Source organism: Callorhinchus milii, unplaced genomic scaffold, assembly GCF_018977255.1.
Source record: "Callorhinchus milii isolate IMCB2004 unplaced genomic scaffold, IMCB_Cmil_1.0 Scaffold38, whole genome shotgun sequence".
In the NCBI taxonomy this organism is placed as follows: Eukaryota; Metazoa; Chordata; class Chondrichthyes; order Chimaeriformes; family Callorhinchidae; genus Callorhinchus; species Callorhinchus milii.
This window is the reverse complement of record NW_024704779.1, coordinates 535,654-562,410: the sequence shown is the minus strand read 5'-3', so window position 1 is coordinate 562,410 and position 26,757 is coordinate 535,654. Positions and strand designations below refer to the sequence as shown.

The window sequence follows — 26,757 nt, the reverse complement described above, 5'->3', positions numbered from 1 at the left end:
CAAAATTGCGTTTCTCTAATTGCATTGCCAGTTATTTTAAAACAGCAAGTGACTTTAGCAGCGCGCTTTTTAAACAGGGGACCATCGCAAGTCGTTGTCCAGTCAGGGATTTGTACCCGAGTTCGGGGTTGGATTCGGGAAGGGTGGAGGGCAGATAGCGTGTGGATAAGTGTGTGAGTGATGGCGTCTTTCGTCAAAGAGGAGGGTACTGAGACGTGGCTTGCAGAAGTGGATGGAGGGGTAATGCCGATGGTGCCGGATTGAGTTTCAGAGGATGGGGACAGAGTGGCTGGTGAAATGACCGCCAATCACAGTGCAGGTCCATCAGGGGAAAAGCTACACTTTCTAACAAACTTTCATTTGCTCGCCTCTGTCTCTTTAACCAAGCTGTATCATTCTGCATTTGAAAACTCAGCATCAGCTTGACAGACAGAACGACAGACAGCCAGACAGACAGATAGACAGAACGACAGACAGACAGACAGACAGACAGAGCTGAACTTTCTGCATGTTGGCACAACAGATACACGGTATGGCATGGAATGATCCAAGGAACAGGTTACTCCACCCAAATATTTCACACCACCTTCTGCCCCCACATCTAGTATTCGCTTTTCACACACACCTCTTTTAACTTCTCAACTCACCAAGTTCTCTTTTAAATAATCTGACCTTTTTACTTCAATTGCAGATTTTGGCAACTCGTTCCGCAGTCTCCTCACACTCTGTGAGTAAAGGTATCCATCTATACTTCCCGATTAATCAAATAAACAAGAACATTATCTTCGTTGCCTTTGAGAAAGCAACATCCACATCAGGACTTTTTAAATCATTTCTCAACCTGTATTGAAAAGTCAGCTCTCTTTAGTGACGACCCGCTTATTAATCACCTAATCATTGGTATCCACATGTACGTGGCCCCCTCTCAATCTGGGTATAAAACTTCGAAACTTTCTTGATTACTGTATCCATTCATCCTGGTAACTTCCCAGTAAATCTATAATCTTTGAAACACTGCAGAACATCAACCTTCATTCCTATTGTTTGTTTTCTATTTTGCAGCTTTCAACCAAGCTGTTCTGCTGCCTCTAACTTGTGTTTTGCCTTAAAATAAATGCAAAATGCCATTTGTAAAGCATCCCACGATGGGTAAATTGACTTCCTTCTGTGCTGTATAATTCTATGATTCAATAATGTACCCCGGTATGGTGCGCCTGGGTTTCCACACCGCCTCTCATGCAGCAGTTTGTCAAGCGCTGCCTGGAAATCCAAATACACAATTTCGCAAAGCATTGCCTTCATTTACACTTTTAGATCCTATTTCAGAGCCACGTAATAGTTGCTGTCAGAGTATGTGTTGGCGTAACTGTTGGATTGTCAATAGTTAAACGCACATAGCTTGTCATTGAGGGCATTATCTGGCAAAATTTCCCACTGCTTGTCCAGCTGGATCCACTCTATCCGTTAGTTGGAGATTTGGCTGCAGGGATAACAGCAGTCGCGTGGAACGATTCCCTGCTACCAGTTTCTGGGCTGCCCTTCCAAGTTATGTCGACGAACCAGGCTGGGATGGGTTCTCATCAGCAGTGAGTTGCCTGGGACATTGCTGTGAAGCAAAGAGGGAAGCAACTAAGAATAAGTGTTTGAGCAGCTGAAAAGAGGATGAGGGAGATCAGCTACAGTGGACAAAATAAGAGCGTTTAGAAATCTGTTGTTTCCCCATTTCATTTACATTTGACTCCAGGCCTTATTGTTCCGTCAAAAGCTTTCCTTGAGTTTCACAGGAACGGGCTAAAAGCGTTGAGAGTGAATGTGTGTAGGCGAACACACAGGCACAGAATTAGTGCGCATTAATGTTCCACAAACAGGCATGGGTGAGTGGGAAATTTTGATCTGGGGACGTGTCCAATGTGACAGCAGCGAGAAGGCCGCTTCTCCATTTCAGTTTTTGAGAATCAGCTGCACAGGGCGCTTGTGTGAGGATCTGTGAAGTTGAGGATGAGGCAAGCGTTAGAATGATTCCTATAAAATAGTCCACGAGCAATGATGGTTTGCGTGTGTGTCCATTGCTTCACTTGTGTTACGTGACAATATATAGGACAAATGTATGTTCTTGGGACAATGTCTGTGTCGAAGAAACGGGCTGTTAATTAAGCTCCATCCCAGTTTGTCTGAACTGAACACATGTGAGGTTTGATGTCTGTTTTGCTGCTTTGTAATGTGTGATTCGCTGCCTCTGTGTGAAAGAAGCCTTAGTGTCCGTGATTCTTGTGAAAACCCATCAACTTGCTTAAGGGCATCCAAACCAATCGGAGAATTGCATGTGCCACCTACACGTGGAATTTGCCAATATGTGCCCCTGGAAGGACGCAACTTGCTCACCGAATTCTGGAGCGTATTACGCACAGGTTGGCAAAACCGAAGTCTTGGGGATTGGAAATCCTGTGTTGAGGGTAACTAATGGATTCTAAACAGCTAAACTCACATAGCATGCCATTGATGTCGCTATCTGGCAAGCTTTCCCCATCCTACCCGAGGCGGAGGATTCCTTGCCCCCAGTGATTGGTCTGCCTCGTCAGTGATTAGTTACTGAGTCACACTTCAGCACAGAGCTGAAATGGTGTGCTTGTGGAAATATTGTTTTATTTATTAAGATGTTGGGAATATAGTATTTAATTCAACAATAGCTATAGGTGGCAGGCACATCACAGCCTCCAGCTGGGCTCATGGTTAATCAGAAAAAAGACCCATCGATGGAAAATGCTGCTCAAACACTCCACTTGAGGACAAATGTATAGATTTGCACGGGAATATCTATCATCAGCTCAAATTTATTTCTGGAGAAAAAAGAAACAAACTTGCGTTTCTTTAATTGAATTGCGTGTTATTTTAAAACAGGAAATTACTTTTACACAGCGCATTTTAAATGGCAGGACGATCCAAGTCATTGACCAGTCAAGGATTTGGAACAGAAATGGGGATTTGGATCAGGATGGTTGGAGGGAAGGGATATGTGGGGATGAGATTGAACGAAGGCGTGGTTGGTCGAAGAGGAGGATCTGTAGACGTGGCTTGAAAGAGGAAAGAGAGGGGTGAGCCAGAGGGACTGTGGGATGGAGTTCCAGAAAAAGGAGTCAGAGTGACTGAAGGGCTGACAGCCAATAGATTTACAGACCCGTCTGGGGGAATGCTACTACTACTTAAACACTCACTTGTTCTCCATTTTCTCCAAAGCTGACCTTTAAACATTCCCCATTTGAAAACTCTGCACAAGCTTGAAAGACACAGCTTAATTCCCTGTATGTTGGCACAACAGAGGCAAGGGATGGCAGAGAATGATCGAGGTAAACAGGTCATAGATCCCAAATGGCCATAGCACACGGTTGCCCCCACATTTTTTATTCCCCAAACAGGGAACTGTCCAATGTGACACCAGCGAGAACCCACTTCATGTTTTCAGTTTCTGGGCAGCAGCTTTACACTGGGCGGTTGTGTGTGTGTGAGAGGGAAGGTCAGGGTGAGGCAAATGTTGCAATGATTAACGTAAAATAAATCACAAACCGTGCTGGTTTGCTTCTTATCTCTGCAGAGACATGTTTGAAGAGGCTACCAGAATAGATGATTGAGACAAGGACTTCCTAGTATATTCAAAAGCAACTTCATGGTTTGCTGTGAGAATGGTAGATTGGATATTCTGGATGCATGACATCACATGGGCCAAAGGACATTCTGCATATAAAGTATTGTTGCTGTATCCGATGATATCAGACACTAATAATATCGAACTGTTATGTTGATACAGCCTATTAAGCCGAAACCGACAACGGAGAGGTATCACAGATACGCAAACAAAAGTAGAAACGGAATAATGATTAATAATTCCGCAAAATTAAAGCCAAACTATTCATGCAATGAAACGGCAACAAAACATTGCATGGCTAAAACAATTTTTACACCTATTGTTGAATTCCAACTGAAGAGTCTCATAAAAAGCAATAAATATGCATCTTATCAAACACAAACTCACTATTAGGAAAATAGTGATGTAACTGACCAGCGAAACAGAACCTGCAAACAGCAAAAAAACACAGGCTTTTTCAGTTGCACAGACAACAGTATCACGTACGAATGTCGACATTATCAATTTGGTACAAACACATACGTGTCATAGAATCATAGGATTATATAGCACAAAAGTAGGTCATTCAGCCAATATTACCTGTATCTTATCGGATCTTTAAATCGCTATCCAAATCAATCTCTCTCCCATTACCCTGCACAATTGCCATCCCTAAATAAGTATCTATCCACCGCAAATAATTATCGGATAAACCTGACTCTCTGTGTCTGTATCTGTGTGTCTCCCTCTGTCTGGCGTTGTTTTGTAGCCACAATTATTTTTTCCTTGAAATATCACCTTCTAAAATTCCCAGCAAATGTATCTATTTTTATATTTTATAAACAAAGCTACAAAGTTGTCCTCCATTGGGGAGGCAAGTTTGCAGGGCTATGGCGAGTGAAGGGTCAGGGGAATTGATTTGGACAAGCTCTTTTAAATGATCCAGCAGTGGCACAATGGGCGAATGGCCTGCTGCTGTATTATATATTTATATAATTGTATGATAATTTTGATGAAATCCTGGAGTACACAAAATAATTAACCAATATTAAGATAGATGACACTATGACATTTATAACAATTAAAAACTACTAAAATGTGAATGTATTGGACTTTTTTAATACTGTACTTTTAGGAACATAAGAACATACGTTCATAGGAAACAGAGTAAGCCATTCACCTCTTTAAGCATTTTCCAATATTTAGTTAGGTTAAGCGTGATGTGGGCATCAACTAATCCTTTGAATTCTAATTTCCAGCTTTTTCCCCACATTCCTTAATGACCAAACTAAAATCTATCAAACTCCATCTTGAAGGTGTGGATGGAATCAACATCCACGGCATTTGTGGGAGAGAATTCCAGATTTCTACCAACATTTGAGTGATAAAATGCTTCCTGATTTCACACTTCAATGGTCTTTTTCTAATTTTGAGACTATGCCTTGTTTTGTATGGCCCCACCAGAGGAAATAGGTTCTCTGTATCTAACCGATCAAATCCCTTTATCATCTAAAATATCACCATCAAAACACCCCGCAACCTTGTAAACACAAGGGAATACAATGCAAGTTTATGCAGCCTTCCCTCAGTACTTAAACCTTTTAGACCTGATAACATTCTGGTAAACCTGTGGTTCTCCTCCACCAAGGCCAATATATGTTTCCTAAGCTGCGGTGCCGAAAACTGAACGAAGTCTCCAGATAGGTTCTGAATGACGCTCTATTCAGCTGAAGCAAAATGTCTTCCACTTTGTATTCCAGGTCCCTTGCTCCCCCCGACGTCTGTGACCTCCTAACACCCTATCATCCAGCTCGCTCCATTAGCTCAGCGGGCTGCGACCTGCATCAAACCCCCCGCCTCACCCGTCCCCGGGCGGGCCTTCAGCCACTCCGCTCCCACCTTCTGGAACTGCATCTCGCAGTCTCTCTGCCTCGAACCCACCCTTGCCTCCTTCAAGACCAACATCACTTCCACCCATTTGAACATCCCTCCCACAACCCTCATAGACCCAGCCCGCCCTCCACCCTAACTATCCCGACACCCAACTGCGGTCCGAAACACGGATAAACCAGGGCCTTGGGACGTCCTCCCGAAGTAAATGTAAATGTAAATTGTTGTTGGTGTTGTTCATCACAACCAATCAGATCTTTCCAGGGGCTTGTGAGGAACTGCAGCCAATCAAAGCTCAGAAATGTGATTCTGTTATAAGGAACCTGAAAGACAGACAGAACGACAGCCAGACAGACAAACAGAGAGACAGACAGACAGACAGACACACACACACACACACACACAGACAGACAGACAGACAGACAGACAGACAGACAGACAGACAGACAGACAGACAGACAGACAGACAGAGGATATCTAGGCAAAACCAGCAAGCGACCATCCCCATTTTTACGAACAGGAGATGGACAGCTCAGAGAGAGTGAAGTTGACAGTTCACCCCCGTCAGCAATTGGACACAGCGATCTGCACCAAGGTAGGCTCAAGGCATCAGCGACTTTAATGTTTAACCTCAGCAACATGTCGCCTGACATCTGCAGGTTTGTGGAGTCCTGTAGCTTACACCACCAACAACAACAACTTGGGTTTACACAGCGCCCGCCATTCGGTGTAACTTCTCGGAGCTTTGCCAATGAGTCAGGGGAAGAGTGTGGGCGGAGATGACCTTCAACACCATCAAGAAAAAAAGTTATTTAGATAGGATTTGAAGGTGGCGAGGTAGGGGGCAAGACATAGGGATTGAGGGAAAGAGTGAGGGGCCCAATGACTGAAGGCCATCGACTGTGGAGAGATGGACAAAAAGGAGGCCGGGGCTGTCTGAGTAGACGCAGCGGGTGGTGAGGGTGGGGCAGTGAGCAGGTCGGAGTGATTGGGAGGTGTGGAGAGAATTAAGTGATTTGAAAACGACTGAGGATTTTGAAATCGAAGTTGAAAGCTTTGTGGCTGGTGCCCTCAGCTTGCAATCGTTTCGCGGGAAGGATTAAACTTTAGGCAAGTTTCCTTACTCCACAGCCAAACAGACACACACACAGCCCCCGCGCCTCTGTTGATATAATAAACTCTAATAATAATCCTTGCATTTGATACAGCGCCTTCTCACGTCTTGTAGACGTCTCAACTCGCGTCACAGATTATACTCTAAAGTTATTCAAATGCTAATTTCTGGGAGAATCGTGGCAGCTAATTGTCCACAGTAGCGTCCAACAAATATTATTCGTAATATACTGTGAAGCTAATGAATGCATAGCACCCACGTCTGATGAAAAACGTGAAGATTCTCCAAGTCCCTCACTCAGTCACAAACATTTATCTAGCAGTGAGTAGGAACCTGCTCTTTGTGAATTGCTGTTTCTCTCTCTGCGTCTGATTCTCTCTCGGCGTCTCTGCTGTACCTGTCTCTATGTGCCTTTGCCTGTATCTTTGTTTGTGTCACTGTGTGTGTTTCTCTCTGTCTGTCTCTATGTATGTGAGGGTATGTTTCTGCATCAATCTCTCTGTGACTGTATCTCGCTCTCCGCTTATCTCTGTCTCTCTTTGTCTGTATCTGTCTCTGTGTTACAGTCAGTTACTCTTTATTGGCTCTCACTGAGGCCGAGATAGGAAATGGTGTGTTAGTAGAAACGCTGCTGTTTTTCTGATAGGAAATATATAAACTAGGTCTGGGATGTGCGGGTAACGCCCTGATTTTGGTGATAAAAAATGCTCTGAACACAAAATAGTTTTAGAGCTCAAACTAACAGATTGACACCAAATCCGCATTCTCAACCGTCCGATTGTCAGTGAAACACAAGTTTGAGCTGTTGCTATGGGTTGATGTAACATTTGAGCTGTGTTTGATTTCCTTGTTTACTTTTGCCTTTCCTCTCAGGCGGTAAGAGGTTCGAGGGGCTGAATGGCCTCCTCCTGTTTCTTAGTCAATGTAATCTATGTCACATTCAGGATTTAAGCAGATTCAGATTTCTTATTAAAATACTCTGAGGCGTAAATGTATAACCATTTATTGCGCTCTCTGCTCCATGACTGACCTCAGTGAAAAGTCAGAGGATTTTCAGTCAACAGCGAAAGCCCCGGCTTCTTGTTCTGCATCTGACTGCATCGACCGCGCCTTTGGTCACCTTCCCACCCCTCCCCCTAACGCCGTCCCGGGATGCGAAACTGTAAAGCGCTCTGAGACTCAGTCCGGCGTGGAGGGCGCTATATAAATCAATGTTGTTGTTGCTGTTTTTGTTATGCTGTGACTGTCAGCAGCAGAGAGTAACAAGAGGCTCTGAGTTCAGTTCTGCACAACCCCTGTGGTTAGATATCTCAGCGCCTGGTTTATAACGAGTCAGATGCAGAACAAGAAGCTGGGGCTTTAGTTGTTGACTGAAAACCCTCTGACATCTCACTCAGGCCAGTCATGGAGCAGGCAGTGCAAGAAATGTTTATCCATTGATGCCTCAGTGCATTTTAATAAGAAGTCTAAAGTTGCATAAATCCGGAATGTGACATAGGTAAATCGACGTAGGAACATGAGGAGGCCGTTCAGCCCCTCGAGCCTGTTCCCGCTTTTTATCAGATCACAGTCGTACTGTAACTGAAGTCGCTTTGCCTGCCCTTTGCTCCAAATCCCTAAATATCCTGAACCGAAAATATTTACCTCGATCTTGAAAATATGAATAGATTCAACTATATTCCACAACCTTTTGGGGGAGACAGAGAGGAAGTTCCAGATTACCACCAGCATTTGGGTGACAAATTACCTCCTATTCTCACTCCTAAATGACCTTTTGTTCGACCCTGAGCTGTCCTTTCTCCCTCACATCCGCACCACAACTGGCACCGCCTTCCATCACCTCCGGAACATCGCCAGACTACGCCATTACCTCATCCCTCACGCTGCTGAAACCCTGGTTCAGGCCTTTGTCACCTCAAGGCTGGACTACGGGAACTCTCTCCTCGCCGGCCTTCTCGCCACCTCCCTCCACAAGCTGCAGGTCATTCAGAACTCTGCAGCTCGTGTACTGTCCCGCACCAGGCTTCGGGACCACATGACTCCCCCCCTGGCTCGCCTCCACTGGCTCCCCACCCCCCAGAGGATTGATTTCAAGATCCTCATCCTCACCTACAAGGCCATTCACGGCCTTGCTCCCTCCTACCTCTCCAACCTACTATCCGCCTACCTACCTGCCCGTACCCTCCGTTCCTCTGGCTCCGGTCTGCTCCACGTCCCCCGCCCCAACCGCCCTACCATCAGTGGTCGGGCCTTCAGCCTCTCAGCCCCCAGGCTCTGGAACTCCATCCCCCAGTGCCTTCGCCTTGCTTTCTCCCTTTCCTCCTTCAAGGCCGGTCTCAAAACCTTTCTCTTTGACCGTGCTTTCAGCTCCCCTCTCGACTCTCTTCCCCCTCCTCGCTCCCTACCTTCCCTCCCCTCACCCTGACCATTTCCCCCCTCCTTGCTCCCTCCCTTCCCTCCCCTCACCGTGACCATTTCCCCCCTCCTCGCTCCCTCCCTTCCCTCCCCTCACCCTGACCATTTCCCCCCTGCTCGGATCATGACCCAACTGTGCAGCGCCTTGGGACGTCCTCCTGACGTGAAAGGCGCTTTATAAATGGAATCTTGTTGTTGTTGTTGTTGTTGCTATCATTTTCAGATTACATCTCTTGTTCTTACATACCCCAAGAGAGAAAATAGGTTCTCTCTTTCTACTCTATCGAATGACCACATTATTTTAAACAACTCTCTCCGATCAGCGCTCAACCTTCTGAACTTAAGATACTAGAGAACAAGTTATTGCAACTTTTCCATTTTATTCAACCCTTTATGCCTTGGTATTATTCTGGTGATTCTGCTCTGAACGCCCTCCAGAGTCACGACATCTTTCCTGAGGTGAGGGTATAATCCGCACCCACTACTCTGGTTACATGTCAGTAAGTGGGAACCCAGTCGATTGGCGGATCGTTTTCCGGAGATATTTATCCATCAAATAATAATTTGGTCACTCAATCACCGACTTTTTGTGGCACGCTGCGTTGCGTATTGCCTGCCCCGTTTCGCCCACGAAATCACTGTCAATTCCTTTTACACTACATTCTATGAGGAGCTTTGAGGAGTCTCGAAGACGAGATGAGATGCGACATCAAATGCAAGAATCACGCTTATTATATAATATCCCATTAACGTTTCTAATAACCTTTTCCTCCTGTGATTTTCATAGTTACCCTGACGTTCTTTATACAATTTAATTCATTACAGAATACATGTCAGAATAAATGTGAGAAAGACGGACAGTCAATTGGCAACGCTAACCTGGTGGTGTTGCCTGAGAGATCACGTCTGGATTCCCTGTTAGCCTTGTAACAATTGAGCTCCACGAAACGTAAATAAGGCTCAACTTCCGTCGCAAAATTCAGAAGAGCTTCGCTGCGCTTAGCAACGATGAAGCGCGTTTTTGGAAAACTGTCGAGAAAGAGGAAACATGGCTCTGAAGCACCGGGATACGGCAAGTCTGTAAAATTAATGAAATGGTCAACTTTACCACAACAGACCACATCCACTCCTGGTGGGAATGAAACAGCGACAACATCTGGAGTTACCAAACTACATGGTAATAATTTTGCAGATCCAAAGCAGCGTCCCACCAAATTAGATGGGTCGATTGAGATGGCTTCCATGGAGACTTTACCAGAACCCAGTGCAAAGGTGAAAGCAATGGGCTGTGGTGTGGGTCAGACAGCAGGCAACTCATCGAAAGCCAATGTCTTCTCTTTATCTGATTTTCAGGAAAGTCTCAATGAGATAAAAACAAAAAAGGTAAGTTTCTTTATCGCGCATTTTTACACAAAAACCGCACATATCTTTATACAGTATTTGGGGAGGACAAGACAATGCGGAGTGCGGGATTTATTTGGACAGGTCTTTCAAGAGCTGGCCGAGTTTTCTCCTTGTGTGCTGTATAATTGTTTGATTCTATTCTGTGATTATAAGCCTCGGAATTGGGGGGGATAAGTCAGTCTCTATTTGAGTTGAACAAATACCCAGTTTCTGAAAGGGAAGTTCGGGGACTGGTTGGACGGGGTCGTGAACCAATTCATTGGTGAGGACAGGCCAGCCTGGCACATGGGCAGGTCAAGCAGTGACAGACGAGCCTGGAAAATGGGCAGGTCAGGCAGTGACATACCAGCCTGGCACATGGGCAGGTCAGGCATTGACAGACCAGCCTGGCACATGGGAAGGTCACGCAGTGACAGACCAGTTCTGGGGAATAGAAACTTCCAAATCAGCTGGTATTAACGCTGCAGACAAAGCGTTTTTGTGGGACAATGTTGCTATCGAGGACATCGGGAGAAACGCTATATTCTTTATCATCCACCAAAGCAGCAGCAAATTTAATTTAGTTTAGTGCTTCATCTGAAAGATGGCAGCTGACAGTGGGGGATATCCCATCAGTGACCTGCATTGCAGTGGGAGAGCTTGGAGGATACACGGTCTAAGTCGTGCTATGGGGCTTGAACCAGCAATTTTCTGACTCTGATGAATACGTTCATCTTAATAGATTCAAATGTGGTGGTCAAAATGATTATTGATTTTGGTAGAGCAGAGAGCGAGAAATTGTTTCCACTGGCGGGTGCGTCAGTAACCAGGGCCCACAGATTTAAGATAATTGGCAAAAGAACCAGAGGGGATTCCTTCAGGGATTGTCAGGCTGGTCTGTGATGTCCAATTGATGATGTGGGGCTTGAACCCACAACATTCTCTCTCAGGAGTGTGAATGACAACAATTGGGCCAGCCTGACAGCAGTATGATTCTAGTTACTAAATGGTGCTTTAGGCCAAAGGAGTTTCATTTATTCTGGGTTTTTGTTATGTTAAACTTGGTAAAATTTCCTGAAAAATATTTCAGGGAATAAAAGTAAATCAATGCCTGAATAATATTTTTATTAGTCGCTGAAGTTACAAGCACCTCATTCACTGAGATCCTGGCCCTGTACAACGAGCTCCAGCTGCACAGACTGACAGAGTTCTACTGGGACAGATTGGAACAGGCCATAGTGGAACGCGTAGAGGACATCAGCTCAATGCTGACACAGAAGGAATGTTTCAGTCCGCAGGAACATAAAGTAGGTTTGATTCAGATCGTAACATTTCCCTTACATTTCTTCAAATATCTCCAAGTCGCTGCCTGTATTCACGGCTCACGTGTTCTTGTCATTAAATAAACAGAACAGAAAATAAACTGCTTAACAAACCAGATAGTTTATAATGCATGAAATGCACTGAATGTTTACAGTGGATCAATGCAGCACAGTGTCAGAGGTCTCTGCACAACGTCCAAAAAACAACTTGCCTTATATAGTGTTACGTAGGGTGGCCTCCCAGAGAGCTTCACAGTGGCAGAGCGTACGGGATGTGACTGGACGTGGTCGGAGTGGTACCAGGGCATGAAGTGATTTGAAAGAGAGTGACAGCATCTTGAAGTGAATCGACTCAGTTATTGGAAGCCTGTGGAGGCTGGCGATGGTAGGAGTGATGTGCGGACGGAATTGGTGCGTGTGATAGGGAGAAAATGGTGCCTGGCGAGGGCTGGTCTGATGCGTCACTGAGGATAGTGTGTGGCATGGATCCTGTGAAGCCTGATGTGGGCTGGGGTAATGGGGTACAGAGATTAGTGTGTTTTACGGAGGCATTTAGCCTGGCGAAGGCTGAGTTGATGGGATATGGAGTGCAGTGTGCGATACGGAGCCAGTGGAGGCAGCTGAGGGCTGGGGTGATGGGGTAGGGTGTCTGTTTGGTGATAGGGAGCTAGTGGAGCCTGGCGAAGGCTTCTGTGATGGGGAGCCAGTGGAGTCTGGCGAGGCTAGGGTGATGGGTTACAGAGTTTAGTTTGCGATACAACAACAACAATTGGATTTGTGTAGCCCCCTCCACGCCGGACGGCGTCTCAGAGGGCTTCACCGTAACGGATCCCGGAGCCGAGCCAAGGGGAAGCGGGGGGAAGGTGACCAAAGGCGCAGTCGAAAGGAAAACGCTTCAGCAGGGACCTGAAAGTAGGAAGAGAGGGGGCGAGGCGAAGGGAGTGTCCAAGGGAATTGCAGAGCCTCGGGCCTTAGGGATAGTGAACCAGTGGAGACGGACGAGCGCTGGAGTGATGGGGTACGGAGTTTAGCTGCTGTCATGAGGCATATAATTTATTGCCGGTGAGTGTGTGAGCAGAAGACTTTCGGATCAGTTGGATGCTGTGACTTGTGGAACGGAGGAGAACAGTGAAGAGGCATTCGGCTGCATCGCGGGTAATGTACGGTCGCTGGTGGGCAATGTGGCCGTAAATTACGTACTCGTTCATTAAGTCTGGGGGACAGGGCAGGGAGGTTGAGGAGTTCAGAGTAACAGGATAGAAGATATTGACGGGATTCAATGAGTATAGCTTCTGCCTTGTCAACGTGGAATTGCACGAAGTTTTCGCTTATCAAGGCCCTGGGATCTTCCAGACAAACTGAGATAACATGGACGGACCTGGAGTCACATTTCGAGGAGGAGAAGTCGATTTGAGTGTCATCCCCTTATATGTGGGAGTTTACTTCGTGTCTGTGCATGACATGGGCAAAAGGGATCACAAAGATGAGGAAGGGGATGGGGCCAACAATGGAGCGCAGGGGTACACCAGAGGTGGCCAGGCGGGGGGGTCGAAGAAAACGTTTAAATAGATTAAGTGAAGGTGGTTTGTAAGGTAGAACTGGAGATAGGCCAGTGACGACGACAATACTATCCTTAATACTATCCTCTGGGCGATGGGAGCCAGTGGAGCAGGGTATGCGAGGGATGGTGTCACGGAGCCTGGTGTGCGAGTGATCACGAGCTGCAGGGTTGTGGATGGTCTGCATCTGGTGGTAGGAAGAGTTGGAAATTGTGGTATAAACCATTAATGGAGCTGTGTTTTTCTGATCACTGTCAGTGTTCGCTCTTCACTCGCTCTTCGATATCTCAATGATTGATCTCTGCAGACATTCACTGAGCTCACACGCACTGGGCAGAGGAGAAAAAGCTCCAAAGATCTTCTCATCCTGGTGAAGGCGAAAGGTTCCCGAGCCCTGAGAATGATGTGGGAATCCTTTGCGAAAATGAGGCCCATTTTCCCCAAACTGAACAAAATCCTGACTGAAATCCAGGCCCAAGGTAATGAGTGAGGTTCCACAGGGATCCACGCCATGATCAGAAACACATTTTATTACAATTGCATTGAGACGCCGTACATTCAAACTAATGCCATTCACTCTATACAAACAGGAGCCTGTCTAGTAAAGGTCGTGAGCAGTGGCCAGAGTGTTCCACACGTCCCCAGTTATCTGACAGGTATGTGACCTGGACAAGAAAGAAATTAATCGATCGCTTCAGAAATACACATGTTGACATTTTACCATTTACCTAACCCTAAGTGATTCGCAGAAATTACAAGTGAGGGTTGAAAGTTCGGAGCAGAGGAGGGAGTGCTGAAGGGAAGTAATGGAGGAAGCAGGGAAGGAAGGAGCATAGAAAGGGGGAAGGAAGTAAGAGGGAGTGGAGGAGGTGGGAGGAGGGAGAAGGGAGATAGAGTATGGAGGGAGATGGGCGGAGAACATGAGGTGCAGGAAGGGGGGAAAGGGAGGTGGACGAGGGAGGCAGGGGAGGATGGAGTGTTGGAGGGAGCGGGCAGGAGTGACGAGGAGGAAGGAAGGTGAGGAGTAAAGGGGAAGAGGGAGGTGTTGGAGGGAGGGGAAGCAGGAAAGAGGTACTGGAGTGAGTGGAGGGAGTGGGGATGGGAGCAGCGAGGGGAAGCTGGAGGAGGGAGAGGTGGGAGGGAGAGAAATTTGTGAGGCGATGAATGAGAGGATGGGAGGAGGGCGAAGGAGAGTGAGGAGGGAGTAGAAGAGTGATGGAGTGGAGGAGGGATGGAGGGGAGGATTTAGGGGAGGAGTGATGAGCAGGAGGAACGGGAAGAGGGAGGTGAACACGGAGGAGAGGAGAGAGAAAAGGAGAGAGGGGAGGAGATATCAGAGTAGGTAATGGGATGATGGAGATGGAGGCGGGACGGGACGGCGGAGGGGAGGAGAAAGGATCGATGTGCGGAGGGAGGAATAAGCAGGATTGGCGGAGGAAAGGTAGGAGTAAGTGGCGGAATTGGCTGACTAATCCTTGCTCTTTCTCAACTACTTCAGCCAGTGTGCCTCTGGAAAGATCTACTTCATAATAATTCCACTGAAACAAATCTCTGAACGTGGCAGGACAGGAAGATACAACTGTTAAAAAAGCAACGGGATACTAAGTTCTATAAATAGGGGCATAGAATTAAAACGTCAGGAGGTTAAGTTGAATATTTATACAATGCTGGCTAGGTCTCAGTTGGAGACTGCGTTCATTTCTGCACACCACACTTTAAGAAAGATGTTAAGGCATTGGAGTGGGCGCGAAGGAAGTTTAGAAGGATGGTACCAGGAATGAAGGAGCTTGGTTATGAGGAGAGGTTAGAGAAACTAACATTATTCTCCTTAGAGCAGAGAGGGTTAAGAGGGGATTTAATAGAAGTCTTCAAGTTCATGAGAGGATTTGATAGGTTGAACCGGGAAAAACTGTTTCCATTAGCATGTGGGTCAGCAACCCGATGACACCGATTTAAGATTGTTGTTAAAAGAAACAGAGGGGAGGTTAGGAAATAAATGTCACCCAGCGAGTTTTTGGAATCCGGAATGCATTACCTGAAAGGAGAGTGGAAGCCGATTCAATAGCAAATTTTAAGAGAGAGGTAGATGGGTATTTGGGGAGGACAGGATGGCAGGGATATGGAGAGAAAGCGGGCCAGTAGGATTGAGTTGGATTGCTGATTTCGGAGCCGGCGCAGACACGATGGGTGGAATAGCCTCTTGCTCTGCTGCATGATTTTATGACTCTGAGACAAAGATGGCTTATTACAAGTCAAAATATAATTTCCTGAATACCTGCCGTGGTGTGAGTTAATTCACATTGTTTGCCCCTTGTTTGCTTGGCTCAGTTGCTGTTCCTCTTGTCTCAGAGACAGAGGTTGTGGGTCCAAGTTCACATCAGCAGAGCGAGGTGACGTTCCAATACAGTCCTGGGATGTGCAGCACTGTCAGAGAAGCCGCCATTGGGACATTAATCCTGTTAGTCCTGTCTGGCCTCTTCGGGTGGACATCAAAGATCGCATGGCACGATTTCAAAAGAGAAGTGAGTTTCTCTCTCCCCGTGTCCTGGCCAAACATCCCTCAAATCAATTTGCGCAGTTAATTCCCGCCTGTTTGTGGGACGTTGCTGTAAGCAAGTTGGCTGCTGCGTTTGTCCAAAACCAGAGTCACTACACTTTCAATTCAATCTTGTACAGCACTTTGGGATGTCCTCCTGCCTTAAAGTGCCTCATAGCGAAAGTATGTATTATTGTTTATGATGCTCATAAAACAATTATGTTTCATAACTCCTGTATACTTGGTGATTACTTAATTTTCCACATGAAGCCGTTCAGCGATTGCACAAGGAGACGTTGCAGAGACAGACTGAAAGACTGGAAGTGAAGACCATCCTGATAAAGGAGAAGGTGAGGACGTTTCAGCTGGTTGATCAGTTCACGGAGTTGACAATCATTTCTGATCGACGTGACCGGAAACTGGTAGAACATGAGCTGCTGGCGCGAGGCAGAGACCACGAGGAGTGCAGACAGAAGCAACTCTGGAGAGACCTGGAGAAAATCCGAACTGATAAACTGTTCCACAGCAGCTTCTCAAGAGGAAACCATGTACCTTCTTCCCAGGGAAGCAGTTTTGACTCTCATTCAGGGACTTCCGCAGTAGTGAGTGGAGTGGCCGGGATTGGAAAAACAACCATGGTGAAAAAGATTGTCCACGACTGGGCCACAGGCAAAATTTATCCTCACTTTCACTATTTATTTATTTTTAAATTTCGAGACCTAAACAGACTTAACGACAGAGCAACCCTGAGCCGTCTGATCCTGGAGCAGTATCCTTACCTCAGTGATGTTCTGGACGAGCTGTGGAAACACCCAGAGACATTGCTCTTTATATTTGATGGTTTGGATGAATTCAGGGCAAGGATTGATTTCGCTGACAGACGGAGAGACACAGATCCTCAGCGCAGATGCACAGACCCTGAATTCCGCTGTAAAGTGTCTGATATTCTGTACAGTTTAGTACAGAAAAAACTGCTGCCGGGATGCTCAGTGCTGGTGACCAGCCGCCCCACTGCATTACATTTATTGGCAAAGGCTCAGGTCAGCGTCTGGGCTGAAATCCTGGGATTTGTGGGTGAAGAGAGAAAGGAATATTTTCATAAGTTCTTTGAAGATCAGGAGGTGGCGGCTGCTGTTTACAGCCACGTGGAGGAGAACGAGCTTCTGCTCACCATGAGCTACAACCCGTCCTACTGCTGGATCCTCGCTCTGTCTCTGGAACCCTTCTTTAGACGGAAACACAGCAACAAACAGCTACTTCCCAAGACCATCACACAACTCTTCTCCCATTATATCTACCACATTCTAACACATCACAGTGTCAAGATGGATAGCAATAGTCTCCGTGATGTGATGCTGAAAATTGGTGAGATGGCATTCACTGGGGTCTCCCAGAGTAACATTGTCTTTAATACTGAAGATCTGAACCATTCTAACCTCCATCCTTCTCAGTTCGTCTCCTACTTTCTCATGGAACTTGTAGAGAGAGAGTCTTCAGAGCAAAGCGTGGTCTATACATTTCCGCACCTCACCGTACAGGAGTTTGTCGCCGCACTCGCTCAGTTCCTGTCTCCAGATCCAAGAACCATCACGAGATGTCTGGCCCGTGCTGACAGGGATGATGACGGTCGGTTTGAGATATTCCTGCGATTTTTGGCGGGTCTCTCCTCCTCACGGGCACCTCAGCCACTGCAGGAATTTTTGGGGCCATTTGTCCATCAGACAACCTGCGCGGTGATCGATTGGCTGAAGGAGAAATTTAAAACTCAGATCAGACACACAAACACCTCACTGGGAAAAGGAAGCTGCTGAACACACTCCACTGCCTGTTTGAGTCTCAGAATCAAGCCCTGGCACAGGTCACAATGGGCTCTGAACACACCCTAACATTGGGTGATGAATCTCCATTCAAAGCATTGAGCCTCACACCGATAGTCTGTGTTGTGGTGTCTCAAGCCATTGGACTATGTGACTCAATAAGACTAGTGGATCTGAGTAACTGCTACATTCAGAAAGAGGGTCTCCAGCGTCTCATTCCTGGTCTGGACAAATGTCAGGACTTGTTGTAAGTTTACTATATTTGTAAATCGTATTCTTATTCCTCGCATTTCAAAGGGATTGGGAGGTGAATGGCTGACATTACCCTATACGCCTGGCTACTCCACACGCTGAGCCCTTTGGTAGCATTCCAAGATTGCTGATGTCATTGGGATTGATTCCTAATTCCCGATTTTATTGACGAGATAGTAACATGATCCTAGACAGAACGCAGTTTACGCTCAGAGCCGTCACTCAGTGTTTCTGGTTTATTCAAACAGGAAACGAGTATCATGTCCTCCGCGTCTCTAACGCACGCAAACCTTTCTAACCTCTAAACTTCTGAACTTCCCCCCAGCTCAGGCCGCCAGGACGCACCTGAACCATGCTGTTAGGCCGGAGTCCTCCTTTGTCCTATTCTCCCAGCAAAAGCACCCCCCCCCCACCGATCAGCCGGTAGGAATTTCAGTCTCTCTGCCGCCACCCTCTGGAATTGTATCCGGGAGCCCTTCCCCATTGCCTTCCTCTTACCTCATCCCAAGCCTATCCAAAACCTTCCTCATCAGACACCCTCCCACGCCAATTACCGGCGCTGTAAAGCTCTCGACCCCAAACCCCAGCTAGGGTGCAAACTCCTCCCTGCCCTCATCCCTCATGCCCCAGAATGAATAGATGGAGGCAGCCTTATCAACCAACTGGGCTAACAACCGGCAGGAGTTGGTGTCTACCATTGAGAGGAGACGCCATCCAGCCACTGGCTAATTTACCAGGTTACACACGCGCTGACTAAGTCGCTCGGCCTTTGATCCTGACAGCATTTGTTCCGGCTCCTCACAGCCTGAACAGCCGCCCATGCCATCAGCTGCTCCCACTGTCCTTTTCTCACACGCAGGTCACTTATACTCTTATAGCGGGCTATGAGTACCGGCCGCGTGGAAGGCTGTTAAACTGTGCCCGTGGACTGTAAAGCCTTAGTACTTGCAGTACCGAGGCAGCTTTGGTGGGCTTTGTGTTATACTTGAGGCGAGCTTCATTAAGCCCTTTACTGTTTCACAAAGTGCTGGTGATGGGGCCCCCAGAAAGCTTGTTATACCAGAGAAGAAGAGAAGCCTAGAGGAGAAGGAGCCAACCCAGTGACCTGGAAATCTGGATGGTGTGATCGGGAGGGAGTGCTGTTTCCCAACGATACCAACCTGTCCACTCCCTCCGCTCGGCGGCCAGTGAACTGCTCCATGTCCCCAGCACTGCCTGCACAACCATCAACGGCCGTATCATCAGCCTCTCTGCCCCCACCCTCTGGAACTCCATCAAGGAGACACTCAGCCTGGCCCCCTCCTAAACACCCTAAAACCTCGTTTCTAAAGCTTCTACTTCAGTCGCCCTTCCACCCCAATCCCCTGCCCTCCAACCCTCTCTGATCCCAAACGTCAGCTCGGATACAAACCCCTCATGGTCCAGGTTTGGGACGTCCGCCTGATGTGAAAGTCGCTAAAAATGCAACTTTCAAATATTTTCACACAGGGGTTGTTAGGTTCTGGAATCATTGCCGATTCGATAAACACTTCTAAGAGAGAAGCGGATAATAATCTGTGGTGAAAACGTTTCAGGGCTATGTGGGGGGGCGGGAGAGCGGCGGTAAAGTGTTGATCAGGGCTATTGGGAGGGATCGTAATGGGGTTGATAAGGGGTATAGAGAGTGAGCGGGAAAGTGAGGGTGATCATATCTATGGGGATAGAGAGGTCGCGGGAAAGTGGGGTTGATCAGGGCTGTAGTGGGAGAGAGAGAGTGGGGGAGGTGATTTTGATGAGCGCAATGAGGAGAGAGATATCAGGGGAATGGGGTTGATTTGGAAGCACTTTTCAAAGGGCCGGCAGAGACACGATGTATAGAATGGCCTCCTTCTCGGCTGTACAATTCTTTGATTCTATGTTTCGGTAAACGTGTGTCTGACTCTGGTCACAGTGAATAGGGACTTACTCACCACGTGAAAGGCGGCTGTATATGCATGTCAGGTTGTATTCTGGTGTTACACTATATTCACTGTGTTTCTGTCTCTGTTTCAGGCTGAGAGTCAATTATCTGGGAGATTCAGGAGTGCAACCACTGTTTGAGGCTCTGAGGAACCCGGAGTGTAAAATACAGAGACTGGAGTGAGTAACAGACTGTGAAATTGGGGTCAGTAATTGACTCTAAACACAGATTATTTTCTCCCGAGAAGGTGGGGAAAGTTTTAATGCTGAGACCCTAAACCCTACAAAGACTGCCTCTAAATGTGGAGAGAAAATCGCTGGGATCAGCGATTGTTCCCACTGAGCCCCTGTTAACCCTTTGAGACACAGTATATAGAGATTAGTAGTGGAGGTGATGCGGAGGTGGGTGCGGGTTTGGGAGGGGGTGGGGGGGAGCGGAAGGGGAGTTACCCAAACGGAACTCTCTATCTCTCCTCTCTCTCCCTCTCTCTCGCAGGTGATATTATGCAGCTTAAAATGGTTATAATAACAATAATAATCCTTGCATTTGATATGGCGCTTTTCACGTCGGGAGGACGTCCCAAAGCGCTTCACAGAACACACTGTAAAGTGAATGGACTGTATATTTGTGGGCGAACGCGGCAGCCAATTGCGCACAGCAATGTCCCACAAACAGTCGTGGATTGAAAATGACCAATTTATTATTCTTTTTGTTTTGGAGGGATTATTATTAGGGCTGTGTATGGAGTAAGGAAACTTGCCCAAGGTTTCGCCCTGTCTGGAATTGAACTCAGGTCTCTCACTTGCAAAGCGAGTGCTCTAACCACTGAGCTACAGGACTCCAGCAGCCCAGCAGTCAGTCACGCCCCACCCAACACCCCACCACACTCTCTGGGATGCCTGAGCCAGAAACTCGCCAAAGTCCTCCCTAATGCTCTAGTCCTGTTCCACACTCAGGGCAATTTTCACATGTAAATGGCAAACATGTCACGGTGTCACTGTCCCCTGTCCCAGAATGCCCAGGTCATTCCAGTGTCTTTAATATCACTCAATGTTAGGTTTGCTCTGATCCCTGTATTTGTCTGTGTCTCTGATCTCCAGATTGTAGAATACATAATAATAATAATGTTAATAAACCTGACGTTTGATAGAGTCGCTTGTCACGTCATCGAGAGCCATCGTCCCTTCCCTTTCATCGTAACTTATGAATCCTACAGTCTGCTCCCTTTACACTATCCCAAACATTCCCTGGGACTGTAAAGCCTGAAGATTTGCAGTGCAGAGGCAGCTTTGGGGGGCTTCGTGTTGTATTTGGGTAAGGGTCAATTATTTCTTTACTGTGTCACACACAGAGGTTAAGGGAGTGCCCAGGAAGAACTCTCTGCTCTGGACGGCTGCTGGGGGACGATCTACTGCCCTGTGGATGACATAGAAAGCCTGTGGCCTCTTCACATTGGCCAGAGGCGACTTGTTTTTTGAGTGCGGGGAGACATTGCTGTGGAGCTCCATGTCCTTGCTCCTTTGCTCACTGATATCGTAAACCTATCCCTGTCCTCTGGTACTTTTCCCACCCCCATTAAAAACGGCCGCAATAACTCCCATCCTTAAAGAAAACCTCCCTGAGCCCCTCTCTTCCCCTAATTACCACGCCATCTCCAACCTCCCTTTCGTCTCCTCCTGGAACGAGTTTTTGCTTCTCAGCTTCGCACCTTCCTGTCCCGTCACTCCCATCTCGTACCCCACAAATCGGGCTTGTTTGCCACCCACAGCACAGAAACGTCCCTAGTCAAAGTGACCAATGATGTTCTGAGCATCTGCGATCATGGTTCCCCCTGCCTCCTCCTCCTCCTCTTGACCTCTCTGCTGCTTTCGACGCCGTCGAATTCTCTATCCGGATCCACCGCCTCTCCTAACACCTCAAACTCACGTCGCCTTCCTTGACTGGTTCACATCGTGTCTCTCACATCGCCTGCACTTCATCTCCTCAATCGGTTTCGTCTCCAGCCCTCGGAAGTTCTGGGGCGGGGTTCTCGAAGTCTCTGTTATTGGTCCCGTCCTATTCAATATCTATATACTACCCCTTGTTGACATCGTCCACAGACATGGGGTCAACTTCCACATGTATGCGGATGACACCCAATCTCTCTGCCTCCATCCTTGACTCCAGAATGGACTGCTGTCCAACGGAATGTCTGTCAGACTTCAAGTCCTAGATGACAGTTAACTTTCTTCAGTTGAACGTCAACAAGATGGAGGCTCTCCTGAATGGCTCCGGTCAGCGCCAACACACCTTAGGCGCTGACAGCATCACCATTCATGTTTGCAAACTCCACCTTATGAAGCCAGTCCGGAAACTTGTGGTCTTGTTTTTCCCTCAACTATTCTTTCAAGTCCACATCTCTGCCATGACCCGCTCTGCCTTCCTCCACCTCCGCAACATCGCCCGACTCTGCCACTGTCTCTCACCGCAGGCCGCCGAGACCTTCATGCACGCCTTCATTACATCGACGGTCGAGTGTAGAAAAGCCCTGCTGGTCGAGTTAACCAAAGCCTCCCTCCACAGGCTGAACATCTTCCAGAATTAACTCTGCAGCCCGTGTCCGCTCACGTAGCAGGCTCCGCGACTCTATCACCCCCACCTTGCCCAACTACACTGGCTCTCCATCACACATAGGTTTGAGTTCAAGATCCCCATGCCCTCACCTTCAGAACCCTCCACGGTCTTGTACTCCGCTTCATCTGCGACATCTTAATCCCTACCATCCTGTCCGTTCCCTCCGCTCAGCGAGTTCCGGCGAGCTTGACATCCAGCTTGTGGTTTCCTGTAACTCAGTGGTTAGAGCACTAGGCTTGCAAGGCTCCTTGATTCTATCACACGCATCCTTGTCCAGACCAAACTGACCAGCGCCTTGGGACGTCCTCCCGACGTGAAAGGAGCTCTATAAATGAAATCTTGTTGATGTTGTTGTTGTTGTTCAACTCCATTGGCTTCCCATCGTATAGAGGATAGAGTTCAAGACCCACCTCAAGACGCTCCTCTCCGGCTGTGCTCTGGATCTCTCAGCATCCCACCCTGCCGTATTTTTCAAGGAATTTCGATCCCCCGAATGGCGACAGGCCATTTGACTAACATCCGGATTGCTATTTACCGCTGGTAAACAGCGGCTTGTGGAGCAATAGACTTACCCAATGCTTCGCTCGGAATCAAACCCATGTCTCTCGCTTGCGAGGCGAGTGCTGGAACCCCCGAGTTAAGTAATGATGACTGTGTTTACTATGTTCCTGTTTCTCTGTTCTTCAGCCTGGAAGTTAACAATCTGACAGCTGATTGTACCGAGGATCTCGCCTCCGCTCTCAGTACAAACCGCTCACTGAAAGAGCTGCACCTGGGTGCTAACAATCTAAGAGATTCCGGAGTGAAGCGACTGTGTGAGGCTCTGAGGAACCCGAATGTATGATACAGAGTCTTGGGTATGTAACAGACTGCGTGAGAATATATTATCCCGAGGCTGAATTCCCCCGATATCTCAGTGTGTTATTGACAGTGGCTGATCAGTTGGTGCTGAATATTGTGTCAGGACTCGGTGTGACAGTGTGAGGCCATCAGCCATCTCAGTGATCACCAACTAAACATGGATTAAAAGGAAATCTGCACCATGTGGTGCGAACAGCAGCTGTGGTGACCTGTGGCCAGGAGTAGCTCCTCCCCCAGCTCACTCCAGACACGAAAATCATCCCCGTTTATCTCATCCGAAAGATCCTGTCCCAGACCTGACAATCCGTCTCTTCCTCCCTCACTCCCTCCTTCCCTCCCCCCAATCCCTGCACACAGTGGGGATGGTAATAACGTTAATGATAATAATCAGTCACAATAGTTACGGCCTTTGATACAGCGAATAATCACGTCATCCAGGCGTCTCAAAGTGTTTCACAGGACACTTGCGCAGTGTAGTGACTGTGTGTTTTGTGGCCAAACGGAGGATTATTGTTGTCAAATGTGGGAAACCATGACTCTGTTTAATGGTTACTATATCACCTACTGAGTGTTTGACACGTGTTTGTTTGTCTTGTACGGAGCTCACTCTCTCTACACAGGAAGGGACCTTCCCAACTCAAATAATCCTGTAGAGCAGCGATGGACAACAAGCTGCCCTGGGCCACATTGCACCAGCGCATAATAGTCCCTCCCCCCACCCTGCGAGCTACCAGTTGCCCATCCGTGCTGCAGAGGATTGGGGGCAGATACTAACAGACAGGCTTGGTTGGGCGTGTGTATGTTGGGGTGACGGCTGGAGTTTAACCAGCGAAACCTCCCAGTTTGTCAGTGTGAGCAATGTCTAGCTTCTGTCTCCTTGTCCATCTGGACCTGCCCCAGTGTGTGTCAGGTTCGGTTTCCACTGAGGCCTGGAGTGGCCCAGACTCACATCTACACACTGTGTTTCCTCTGATCCATGTAGTCTCTCTGTGCCTCTCATCTCCAGACTCTATAATACACAATAATAAACACTGAGTTTCCTCTGATCCCTGCTAGAGCGTTTGTGAGGACGTCATTGGTCCTTCAGTCGAGGGCGGAGGCAGAGAGTTAGAGATGGGTGTCACCCGAGTACTTACGGACGTTGTCCCCTTGTCTGCGTATGATGCCACTAAGAGGGAGCAAGTAGACGTTAAAGAGGACGACATTCAGCACAGAGCACCTAGGATCAACGCACGAGACTGATGTTATTGTAATCTCTCTGTGTCTCTGATCTCCAGGCTGAGGGGTAACAAACTGACAGCTGATTGTACCGAGGATCTCGCCTCCGCTCTGAGTACAAACTGCTCACTGACAGAGCTGTACCTGGGTGGTAATCAACTGGGAGATTCAGAGTGAAGCGACTGTGTGAGGTGCTGAGGAATCCGGAGTGTAAGATAAAGAGCCTGGGGTAAGTAACAGACTGTATGAGAATATAATATCCCGAGGCTGAATTCCCCGATATCTCAGGGTGTTAAGAACATAAAAATAGGAGCAGGAGTAGGACATTCGACCCCTCGAGCCTGTGCCCCGCCATTTGATAAGATCATGGCTGATGTTCTGACCTAACGTTAATTACCTATATACATTAATCACTCTATTTTTTAAAAACCTATCAGTCTCAGCTTTGAAGATGTTCAAGGACTCAGCATATTCAGCCTTCTGGGGTAGTGAGTTGCATAAATTCACTGCCCTCTGAGTGAAGAAATATTTCCTCAACTCTGTTCTAAAAGTTTGGCCCTTAACTTTAAGACTTTGACCCCTGGTTGTAGATTCTTATACCAGGGAAAATAATCCCTCAGTGTCTAATTTATCCAGCCTTTTAAGAACCTTTTATATTTCAATATGTTTTGTTGACAGTGGTTGATCAGTTAGTGCTGATATTGTATCAGGATTCGGTGTGACAGTGTGAGGCCATCAGCCATCCCAGTGATCACCAACTAAACATGGATTAACAAGGAATCTGAACCATGTGTTAGGAACAGCAGCTGTGGTAACGTGTGGCGATGACAACTGCCCGTCCCAGCTGTAGATGATTGGGGCAGATACTAACAGACAGGGCTTGGGAGTGGGCGGGTGGGGGCACAGTGTGTGTTGGGATGACGGCTGGAGATTAACCAGCGAAACCTCCACAGTTTGTCATTGTGAGTAATGTTTGGGTACTGTCTCCTTTTCCATCTGGACATGCCCCAGTGTGTGTCAGACTCAGGCTTCCACTGAGGCCTGCAGTGGCCCAGACTCACTTCTACACACTGTGTTTCTTCTGATTCCTGTTATCTCTCTGTGTCACTGATCTACAGACTGTGGGATAACAGCCTGACCGATGGCTGTCCTGGTAATCTGATCTCTGCTCTCAGTGATAGCCGTTCACTGAGGAAGCTAAACATGGAATATAACTCCTTCACAGACGAGTCTGTCCCGGCCCTTCGTCGCCTCATACAGTCCTGCACCAGCCTGGAGGAGACCAGGTGAGTGTTTGCCCGTGTCTAATGTGATAAACACACAGAGAATGGGCTGGGTATCAGAATGGATCCTGTTTCAGGTGTTTGTTCATTTTTTTCTCTGTCTGTCTGTCTGCTGTTTATTTATGTATTACTTGTTTATTTACTTGCTTATTTATTTAATTATTTTTTAATTGAAATGCAATATTAACAGTTTACAGTTCAAATTATTATGGTATGTTTTTTGTTTAATGTGTTGCAGGCTGGATGGGAATCAGTTCAGTTTATGCGGAAAGAGACACCTGGAGTCACTGCGGGTATCCAGATGTGGACTGAGTGTGAGAGTGGTATCCAAGCTTAGAAACAATGCAGATTAGGTTTAATATTAACCACATTATCAATACTTTATACTCCGTGTGTAATACTCAGTTTATAAATATATAAAATATAATTTTGAACGCTTGAAACACAGTGCTTAATAGCTATTAATTATAATTATAGTGCAGAAATAGAAATGTTTTGCAAGTTGTACTTTAAACTCCGGGGATCTGGGGAATTTATAACCAGTTTCCCCTACTTGTCACCGGGTTTGGGGTTAAAATCAAAACCGAAACTTCGAGTAAAACCATATTTATATCATTATTGTTCATGCAGACATTAGACTTCAATAAACTATTTTACGTTAAACCCCGGGGATTTGGGGGCTTCTAAACTTGTTTCCCATGTTGTACTCAGAGAGCGGGTTATTACTTAAACGCAAAGTCGATGCAAATCCCATTGGATGTGATTGGGATCAATGCAAAATTAGGAATGTTTTGCGGCGATACACTTTAATCTCCCGGGATTTGAAGGGTTTCTAACCCGCTTCATGTCTTCATTAATTGGAGTTAAGTAAACTATTTGCTCTTTAAACCTCGGGGATCCGGGGACTTTGCGAAAAAAAATCTGTTTCTCTTGAAG

At 47.1% G+C, this 26,757-nt stretch overlaps 1 protein-coding gene across 1 annotated transcript in view; it reads left to right on the top strand.

Moving 5' to 3' along the window:
• The window catches only part of LOC103189878 (NACHT, LRR and PYD domains-containing protein 3-like), a 30,540-nt gene extending 4,054 nt beyond the window's left edge, over window positions 1–26,486 (top strand). The window contains 12 exon segments of the mRNA XM_042345292.1: window positions 9,864–10,421; window positions 11,553–11,728; window positions 13,610–13,781; window positions 13,893–13,958; window positions 16,109–17,641; window positions 17,644–17,902; window positions 19,939–20,025; window positions 23,147–23,272; window positions 24,598–24,707; window positions 24,710–24,767; window positions 25,657–25,824; window positions 26,060–26,486. Of these exon segments, the coding sequence (XP_042201226.1) occupies window positions 11,687–11,728; window positions 13,610–13,781; window positions 13,893–13,958; window positions 16,109–17,641; window positions 17,644–17,902; window positions 19,939–20,025; window positions 23,147–23,272; window positions 24,598–24,707; window positions 24,710–24,767; window positions 25,657–25,824; window positions 26,060–26,174 (2,736 nt within the window). The 5' untranslated portion in view covers window positions 9,864–10,421; window positions 11,553–11,686 and the 3' untranslated portion in view covers window positions 26,175–26,486.
• Window positions 26,487–26,757: the final 271 nt, after the last annotated feature.